This window comes from Alligator mississippiensis, chromosome 2 (assembly GCF_030867095.1).
Source record: "Alligator mississippiensis isolate rAllMis1 chromosome 2, rAllMis1, whole genome shotgun sequence".
In the NCBI taxonomy this organism is placed as follows: domain Eukaryota; kingdom Metazoa; phylum Chordata; order Crocodylia; family Alligatoridae; genus Alligator; species Alligator mississippiensis.
Window position 1 is genome coordinate 13193428 of NC_081825.1, and position 9955 is coordinate 13203382.

At 46.6% G+C, this 9955-nt stretch overlaps 1 protein-coding gene across 3 annotated transcripts; it reads left to right on the forward strand.

Moving 5' to 3' along the window:
* The first annotated feature begins 1884 nt into the window (after window positions 1-1884).
* LOC132248474 (fibrous sheath-interacting protein 2-like) lies at window positions 1885-9466 on the forward strand. Of its 3 annotated transcripts, none has more exons than XM_059721444.1 (5): window positions 1885-1948; window positions 3979-4104; window positions 5725-8253; window positions 8729-8804; window positions 9311-9466. In XM_059721444.1, exons 2-5 carry the CDS (start codon window positions 4042-4044, stop codon window positions 9448-9450), a joined length of 2808 nt encoding a protein of 935 aa, XP_059577427.1. In that variant the 5' UTR covers window positions 1885-1948; window positions 3979-4041; the 3' UTR covers window positions 9451-9466. The 3 variants fall into 3 exon arrangements, with proteins under 3 accessions (XP_059577427.1, XP_059577428.1, XP_059577426.1); XM_059721445.1 differs by having other exon boundaries at window positions 9314-9466; XM_059721443.1 differs by lacking the exon at window positions 9311-9466 and having other exon boundaries at window positions 8729-9302.
* The last annotated feature ends 489 nt before the right edge of the window (window positions 9467-9955 follow it).

Below are 9955 nucleotides of genomic sequence, written 5' to 3' on the forward strand. Positions count from 1 at the left end.
GATATTCTTCACAGAAAAAGAGTAAGAACACACTATTCTTGCACAGGTACAGAGCCATTCCACACTGGCCGTTTTAGATTTTGCTTAGGGGTCCTCCCCAAAACAACAAATAATAAAGTAGTTAGTATTGAGAGCTGATGCCAGATCAGGATAATGGTGTGTCTCCATCTTTTTGGGGGCAGTGGACAGCCAGCAGCCATTTGACTTCGGTGTTTCTTTCCAATGCACATTTTAGTTCTCGTGTTTAATTTTTAAAGCTGATAGACCAAGATTACCTTATTTACCCAAATCCAAGACAACTTTGAATATAAAATGATGCCCCGATACTCAGGGGCAGGTTGAAGTGAGGGGGGCGGGGGACAGCAGCCATGGCTCCAGCCTTGAGCCAGGGTTGGGGCTGGGGTTTGGGCCAGAACTGGAGCTGCAGCAACTGTCTGCCTCTCCATCTGGTACTCAAATTCAGGACGAGGGGTTTTCCCCCACCCCCATGTTGAATTGGGGAGGTGAGACACCACATCTTGGATTTGAGTAAATACGGTGGTTACAAATGCAAAATCCTTGGGTTTTCTCAATGTCACTTTGCAGAAAAGCTGAGATAGCTGTTGCTCAGCAAGCTCTTTTTGACCGCAAAAATGGGGCCACCAACGAGTTACTGCACGGTAGCATCACAGTTAGTGCCCACCCATGCTACATTGCCATAGTGACAAGTTATGCTGCCATAGCTCATTGCTACTGTGACACCGCACCTCATGTAGACACGCTCAGGGAGCGGCTGCTGAAAGGGAGAGTGAACAGAGCATGGCAAGGGTTTTGTTCACTGTTCTTCTCTTACTTACAGCCTCCAGCATTTAAGGTCTAGGTAGCTGTCATTCAGAGGCTTTGCCCCTAACTGATCCCTACCTGCACCAGGTTTTGGCACTTGGTCAAGGCAGATGGTTTCAAATTTTCTGGCTCAGCGTACCCCCGGCAGCTGGTCGAGAAGGCAGCAGTCCCCCAGCAGGGGGAAGGGCTCCCAGTCGCTGATCAGCGACTGGGGGGGTCCCCCGGCAACCAGTCGATAAGTGGGGGGAGGGGCCCCCATCAGCAAATTGATGACCGGGGAGGGGGGGCGGGTCGCAGCGGCACAGCAGCAACAGAAGTGCCGGCAGTGTGGTAGTAGCGGCGCCCACAGCTGAATACCCCCTGAAGCCATCCCAAGTACCCCCAGGGGTACACGTACTCTTTGTTGAAAACCTCGAACATACAGCAAGGCTGCTCTGACACACTGTAATTACAGCGTGTGGAAGAAGAATTGAGTTTGCTGGAGCATAGTAATTACTCCAGCAGACTCCAGTGTCACGTGTATCAGTGTCCCTGTGCTGAAAAGTGGTGTTGGGGATGCTTTAACTAACGCTTTCAGTGAGCTGTAGTTGAAGTGCCCCCACCACCATTTTTTAGCGTGGGGACACTGATGGACATGATGGCTCTCGGAGCCACTCTAACTAAAGCACTGCCCTTCCACACTCCCAGAGCATGTATATAAACACCCTTGGTTTTTGTCACTCGCACTGCTGGGCAGGTTGCACTCACTCCAGGGACTTTGGCAGAACTGTCCCCTCTTTGCCCAGACTAGTCCCCCCATTGCCCAGGATGGGGGTCTCTTGTACTGGTCTCTCCAGCGTCTGGCACTGAGCACTGGGCACTGCCAGGGACGGGACACAGGATTTGCTAGACTATATGGTGAAGGGGCGGCTATAGGTAGGGGATGAGCCCGGCTGGGTGGGGAGGGTGGGGCAGACAGTGAGGTCATAGAGGGTCATTGGTAGGATATCAGGCATTGGCCAGAGAGACAGTGACCTCATAGAGGGCTGATATCAGCCTGCAGGATACATTCCAGATCCCCAGGCCAGGGGCTCAGACCTGAACACACCTTCATGGTGACAGGTCTCTCTGGCTGAAGCTCCTACAGGTAAGGGAGAATCTGCTTCCTATTTCTGGTCCCAGGGCCACCTCTCTTATCTGTGTATCCCTCCCACCCCACAGGTGCGACCCCCAGAAACTCTCAGGTTTGGGCCAGGTGGTGCAGTTGGGCTCCTCTCTCTGCCTATTCCCCCATACTTCCCCACAGTTAATGAGTTCAGGGTTGTGGCCCTTCTCAGTCACAGTCTGTAATTTAGGCCCAGGCCACAGGGCCCTAGCAAGTCACTTTGGTGTAAAAGCCAGTTATGAGCAAAGCCAAATCTCAGCCAGTTCAGGCCCCGAGGATTGTTTGGGCTCAGGACAAAATACCGGAGTTGTCCCCTTTTGACGGGCAGGGAGCTTTGATCCCCAGATTCCCCTGCAGCTCGCTCTGTCTCTCCAGCTGTCTGTCACTCTGACTTGGGTGCTGCTGCACTGCAAACAAAGGGGCTGCTCCAAGTCTCATCCACTGGCGATCAAGCAAAGGAGCTGTCTTTTATTGGGACAGGCGTAACATTTGGGAGTGATGTTAGACAAGGGCACTGAAGAAGGGCACCTGGTGCCCAGAAACTGCTCTAACTGAGCAAAAAGACTGACTGGGAGGAAAACTTGACAGAAAAATAGGCATTGAAGTGGGGAATTCTTTCCCACCTATACGTTTGGTGCAAGAAAAGAGATCCCTAAAATCACCTTGATCCTAGCCTATTGCCCAGGCCTTCATGGGTACAACAATACTCCAACCCTACTGGGAGGAAAGATACGGCTTTTATTCAACTGAGACAGACATAGTCAATCATGGGGCAGAGCATTTGATGCTAGGACACAATGGCCAGGTGGTTGCTTAGCGCAAGGTGGTTGTGATCCAATTACTTTCCATGCTGTCACAGAGGAGAGCTTAAGCCTGTAATTATATGGCCATGACATCACATCACATCACATAATCAGTGTTCCTAATCATCTAATCCCCCCAAAGTTGAAGAGAATGTGAAACACAACTGATAGGAGGAAAACATTACAAAAAATACAAACAGAAATGGAGAATCCTAGGAAAATAGTTCATCATCTGGCCAAAGAGCCATGGCTCCACATTCAAGAAAGAAAGATGTTTGTCTCTAAGCCCCTCTGCATTAAGCAAGAAAAGGGGAAGGCAGCAAATAAGGGCCAAGCATCAATACATGGCAAGGAGAAAAGGGGAAATAAGTGTCAATCGATAGAAATTAGTAGTGGGTTCTGCCATCTAAGTTGACTCGGGAACTGACAGCAACACTGGGTTGTCTATCTCTCTGTCCAGCAGTCTAGAGGGGAGGGAGAGGGACAGGGACAGGGAGAGAGAGAGGGAGGAGAAGGAGAAGAAGAAGAAGAAGGAGGGAGAGGGAGAGAGAGGAGGGAGGGAGGAAGGGACAGGGAGAGGGACAGAGAGGGACAGGGAGAGGGAGAGAGAGGGAGGGGGAGGGAGAAGGGCACACTTTACTAGTAAAGGTCACAGAAATGTGCTGGCAGCAGAAGAGTGGGGCAGACTCATGGATATTCAGGTTTTTCCCAGGATCTGGACAGGGGTGCACCGTAGTGACCCAGAGCCATGTGCCCATTCTTGCTCCCCAACAAGCTTCAACTCTTTTTGGGTCCCCTCCAACTTGGCCTTGTCTTGGTTCCATTGTTCCTCATTCTTGGCTCCTTGCTAAGCATCCAAGCACCTTACTGTAAAATGTGTGGAGAAGGTGACTTAGAACATCTCACAGAAAAGAGAGATACTGAGCATGCTCCCCTTCCTGGCTCATAAAGGAAAGGCACATCCTTCCACTCTCATTGTGCCTTCAAAAAGACAGGATGTGGCCTGTGTTAATTCATCAGCAATACACTCCACTGAAACAGTTTGCAAACCCCCAAGCTATAGCTCACCAATGGTATTAGCAACTTCTTGGAATTTGTTAAAAAATGCTACCATCGCTTTAGCAAAAAGAAACCCAGGGAAAGGAGGAGGTGGGAGATAAATTGATTGCACCAGAAGTGATCTTAACCAACCGCTTACATGTTTTTCAGGAGATTTTGCCAGGGTTTTCATGGAATACAGAAAACTCATTAGCTTCTTAGACGACATATCGGATGGACGGACAAAGAAACCGACAGAGCAAAAGGACACAACAAATGCTTCATAAAGCAATGCAGGTTAGAAACAAGGCCACAATACAACGTATATATATAGGTCATCGGTAAATCAGTAGATGGCTAAAGGCAATAGTAACCAATGGTTTTGCTGGCAATTCTATTTTGAATTTCATAAAGAAGGTGATGACTACAGCCCCAATCTAACAACATGCTCATGCTTTGCTTCAAGAACGTCTGTGATCCCAGGGAGCTCAATAGGACTTCTCCCGTGATTGTTTCATAGCCACTTGCATCCATGTTTGTAGGATCAGGGTACAACACAGAAGGAAACTGGACCCTGTCAGGTTTTTAATTTGATGAGAAGAGTTCTCAAGGTCCTGATCAAGGTCCTGATCTCCAGGGGGTGTCTCCACTGTCGTATCTGTCTTTGCACCATCTTTCCATTAAAATGGTTATGTACCTCAGGCAAAACTGTGGCTACACCAAAGTCAATGTCAAAACTCCCATTGAATTCAGTAGGGCCAAGCTTTTTACCCTTATTCACCCCCTGAGTTGTTTTTTTATAGCATAATCTGGAACACAGATCCTAGACTTGCAAGCAGTTTACACTCCACATTTAGGACTATCCTAGAAATGTATTGTTTTCCATGTCAGGTAATCAGCAGCCTAGATTTGTGCCAATTGCTAAAAAGGCACAAACAAGAATAGACCGTCCTCTTGGGTAAGAAGTCAGGGCATGGGGAGATGTCAAAAGTGGAAGCTGATGATGCCACAAATGAAAGATAAAGTGCACCCTGCCATGACGTGTGTTATTGTGCAAGAGTCACCAAATAGCATTGTTTTAAACAATCTTTCACATTGTTTTTGGAAACAAGTGAGCAGAATATAACACTAGAAGTGCTGTATTGTGATTGGTTGTGTGACAGATACTCATTTCTTAACAGCGAGGGAAACAATGGAGTGACAAAACAATAGAAGGCACTGCAGCCCGGGAAAGAGTAGGAAGCAGCACTGCCCAGGGAGGACACGACTTTGGAGTTTTAGTGCAATACTGAGAAAATGGCTGCAAATTAATTGATTCTTTTCCCTAAGGAGAAGTGAGCTAGTTGATAAGTGCTTTCTTGAGGGGGAGTAGTGGGGGGGGGAGGAGGAGGAGGCTAGAGACAGTCCCAATGTGGCAGAGTCTCTGGATACAGGGTCCTTTGCACAGATTGTATCCAAACATATATCCAACTTCTAGCCCCCCTGACACTTGTAATAGGGTAAACTGGCAAAAATAGGTCATCTCTACACTCATGATGGGGAATCCTGGCCCTGCTAAACTCAGTAACAAACCCCTCTTGGGCTACAAGACGGGCAGAATTTTCTTCCATGGTCTTCAGACTGCACTAGGGACCTTCAGAAACAAACTCAAGGAGAAGAAACCTGTATCCTAGTTTGTCCTTCACTGACTTTTCCCAAACTGGCTGTTTCTTTATTTCCTATATTTAGTCTGTAAGTTTTATACCTCACCATATCCAAAAGGCTCTGGTGACACATGTCACTTTTCATGGGGGGCTGGTATTGTTTATCCTAAACGTCTGAATCGCGCCCATTAGACAGCTGTCGCCATGTACAGAAGGGAGAATGGAGGAGTGAATTAACACATTTATTGTCCCTTCTCATTTGTTCCTGCTACAGAAAAACAAGACCAAAGACATGACCAACAAAATTACAAATATAATGACGTGGTTTGTGTCTGAGGTCACAGACATAATATATCCAGCAATAATTCAATATGAAGGAAGAAAAATCGCTGAGAGAGACAGGGGAGATCATGAGGGCAATGCCAAAAACTTTGTCTTCACAGACAGAAACAGAGCACCCAGCAGATCACCGGGATGTATGAGGAGAGGGAGGAGAAGGAAAATAACCCCACTGGTTTCTCAACAGGCACCTAGCCAGTCTCCAACAAGAAGGCACCTTGCAAGAAAGCCTTTCTTCCCATCACTCAGAAAGGTATTTCCCAAAGAGGAAGTAGCAATGCAGGGAGCTTGCAGCAAGCCCCTGACAACCTGCACAATTGAGCCTCAAACACTGCAGTCACAAACCAGTATTTATGCTGATGTTTTTTTTAGAGAGACATATGATGAACTAATAAGCAAATTAGTCCTATCACAAATCCCACATATTCAGGACATTCCAATTCCTGGAAGCAATCCCTCATATATCACCACAGCTGGAGCTGATTCAATCCTAAATAAGCTTTCCATATGTCAGGCCAGAAACCTGCAGCCTTCTGAAGACCAGGCTCTCTCCCCTCACATAGACACATTGACGGCAAAAATTATTCATACCAGTTTATCTGACCTTATGCAAGAAAGAGCTTCCAAAGTCTCAGTTTATGCAGACATGCAAGACAAGAACAGTGTGCCAGCAGAGAGCTTTGGTGGTTTGATAAGGAGAAAAATTAATGGTTGCCAACAGGAAAAAGCAAAGGCACCCTCTTCAGTTCCGTATAACCCTCAAGAACCTGGAGAAATTGATGCTGAAAAGCTTTTAGAAGCTCCTACCAAAAGTAACGCCCGAGGCCACAGTCCCACACCATCTATTCTGGGGGTATGCCACAGAGTTTTGGAAGATCTGATCAGCGGGCTTTTATCTAACATTCTCCCTGCCACCGCCAGCACATCTTCCTCTCCAGAAAATAAAATGGATTTTGCAGAATTTGACTTAATTCACATGAAGATAATCAGTAAAGTTAAGGCAAAAATCTCTGAAGATGAGAACTCTTCTAGCCAGCATACTGAACAGCCGCACTCCAGGGTGGAGGACATGATTCAAACAATTGCTGATTCAGTCTACAATAAGCTTTTGACACAGTTTCAGTCTAGATTCAATATGCAGAACTGTCTAAGAAATGGGTGCATGGTTATTTCTGAAGCTCTTTGTGACCTGGTCGTCCAAGAGGTTTCTGGACATCCACTGCAGAGCTCTCTTTCCGAAGAATTACTGCTTCACCACTGTGCTGAAGCTGACGAGATTGCTGAAAAAGTTACTGTAGGAAATGGTACTGAGCCTTTGCATAACCCAAACAGTTTATCATCATATCTTAGTAAGATAGCTCCTCTCATCATAGAAAAACTAGAAGCAAACCTTATGTCAACACTTTCTTCCCTCTTTCCCTTTGCCGATTTGGACACAGAAAAGATGTTGTTACTGAATGGAGCAACTAGAAAAATCCTGCATGCTTTGCAAGCAGTCCTGTCACAACACCAGATGAACACGAACAAACAGATCAATGAAAGAGAATTTTTAGGCACTGAAGACAGGCAGGCTATGGGAGACATACTCCATTTGGCTTGCACGAGCACTGGAGACCATTCTGGCTCTGACATTTTTGTTTGCGGAAACCTAACAGATAAGATAGATATTTTAGCTAATAGGCTAGCGGCTTCCATAGCAAAAGAAGTTGCCAAACCTGAATTTCAAGGCAGTTCAGAGGGGGAGACTTTGCCTGTTTCAGCTTCAACAACAGAAGCTGTTAGGATTGTTGAGAAATCCCCTGCTGATTTTGGCAGGATAGAGAAAATGCCAAATCCTTTTAACCCACCTATTCTTGTGGTACCCGTGACATTTGTGGAAGAAATATTAAGTCAATTCCTTGCCAAAGTCTTAAGTTCAACTGACGGCACAAGCCCAAATTGCAGAAGATATTTATCACGATCTAAAGTGACTGAAATTGTTGAGGACCTTAAAGAGGCCATGGAACAAGGCCTGTCCAAACATCACATCAGACTTGTGGCAGCCACAAATGAACGTTTCCCTCCAGAGCGTGACGATGCAATTAATGAAGTTGTTCTTTCTGTTTCCAGGAATATGCTACAAAAATCTGGATCTGAGCAAGAACTTTATGATGACATAACAGGTTTTGATTCATTTTTTCCTCAAGAAATGGTTACAGTAATAATTGAGGAACTCTCTCAGTGCCCTTTTTTACAGGCTGTGAGTGACAGTCCAGCAATACCAAGCCAAAGTGCAATGAACCCAGGCAGAATTGCCGACAGGGTCCTTTCCCAAGTGTCCATTAGTGACGAGCTGAAGACCTGGAGTTGTGAAGAAACAATCCCAGGTTCTGAAGATGCAAGTTCAATGTCTGAGGCTCAGAGAAATGACAACAGTTATTTTTCTCGGGGTAGCACAGGACAACCAGATGTAAGACCAGGGGAGGTAAGTAGAAAGAATAAGGCTGAAGCAGACCTGTTTTGTGAATGCCATCTTGCTTCTAACTGGATCTTTTGTTAAGGTGATCATGTGGCATTGAAAGCCCATCTACTGTGAATGCTGATTGCTCTTGTAGAGGTGGCAGACCATCTCCTAGAGAGCCTGCAGTGGGCCTTCAGTGTGGAGGACCCTCACTAGCTGGGATTTGGGGAAAGCAGAGGAGGCAGGGAGGGGCTGAGCGGAGGCTCCTGTAGGCAAGACTGCTCCACACTTGACTTCAGAAGGTAGGACAGAAGGGGCCTCGTTCCACCCACGGACTCGGGCTTCACCTGGCCATTCCTGGCACCACCAGGAGCCGTGGCTGGGAGGACAGCCCCCCACCACTGCCTGTCCCTCATTCTGCGGCGGTGTAATCCGGAGGAGCACAGATCAAACAGAGTCCTTCTTAACTCTTTGGTTTTTTACTCTTTCCATGGACCAGCTGGAAATGCTGGCTGCAGGCGCTAGCCAGAATGAACAACTATCTCCCACATCAGAAGACATGGATGATGATACAGGTATGCATGAGGAAGTGACGCTGGCTAAGTCAGGTGATGTACTCGAGGTCACAAGGAAGTCTGTAGCTAAGCCAGGAAGTGATTCTAGGCCTCCTGAATCCACAGTCATTGACCTAGCCAGAGACCAGCATTTCTGCGCTACCTACCACCTCACATGTAACACTGCAGGAAAGAGATAGTTAGGTCCTGAGCTTCAAATACAACATCCTGCAGAGCTCGGCCACAGCAGAGGATCCAGCCAAGCTGGTTATCAGCGCCCCACCCTAACACGTCCCTTCATAGCACACAGGGCTTATTCCCTCTGCTTGTAGACTTCAGTTTTGGCTAAGTGCAATGGCTGAGTGATAACAAGACTGGATTAGAGATCCAGATGTGTTTCCCTGTACCAAATCTAATCCTGTCCACAGGAGAGCCTTGGTTCTTGAGGAAAGACATTGGACTAAATGACCTTTGGACACCCTTGCTTTCTTTTTCTATATTAAGTGACTGCTCTCTTTTCTCCACAGCAGCTGCTCCAAAACAAGGGTCTTCGTTTTTCATGAAGATGCCAAATGCTCTATCCAGAGTACACTCTTTTCTTTCAAGCTGCCTACCACACCGCAGGAGACTTCGGAAAGTCTCACCAGAAATTACACCTACACATTAACACATTGCTTTGGAAAAAAAAGGAAAAAATATAAATAAAGTTATGAAAAAATGTGGTCTGGTGGAGGCTGATAATTGCATGCTGTGATCGTTTGCAACTTCATTCTCATGTAGTTAAACTCAACCAAGAGGGCAGACAGAGAAGACGGTGCTGTGGGAAGCAGGGGGCTGTGGGTCAGGAGTAGGAGGCACTGGCAGGGCTGGGGGGCAGAGGCTTAGGAGTGAGGGGCAGAGGCTGGGCACAGGCATATCACTGCCCCCCACCCCATATATATATATATATATATATATATATATATATATATATATATATATATACCCCTCCTCCTCTTCCCCTCTCCCCCATAGGTGTCCTCTGTTTTAATCCTGGAAATATAGTAACCCTAGAGTGATTAACTGTCAAGAAAATAATTAGCATACGCTCTTCTTGTAAAGAGATAGTAGCAGAGAGCTTTAGGTAGTGGTAGTGGACTCCAAAGATGATCAACAAAAAAACAGTGTTTAGT

Excerpts from the sequence above, each read along its gene's own strand:
- LOC132248474 (XM_059721443.1), top strand. The coding sequence starts at position 4,042 with ATGGACGGACAAAGAAACCGACAGAGCAAAAGGACACAACAAATGCTT. Across the intron at positions 4,105-5,724 it reads TGCTTCATAAAGCAATGCAG|AAAAACAAGACCAAAGACAT; the intron begins GTTAGAAACAAG and ends TTCCTGCTACAG. Across the intron at positions 8,254-8,728 it reads CAGATGTAAGACCAGGGGAG|CTGGAAATGCTGGCTGCAGG; the intron begins GTAAGTAGAAAG and ends TCCATGGACCAG.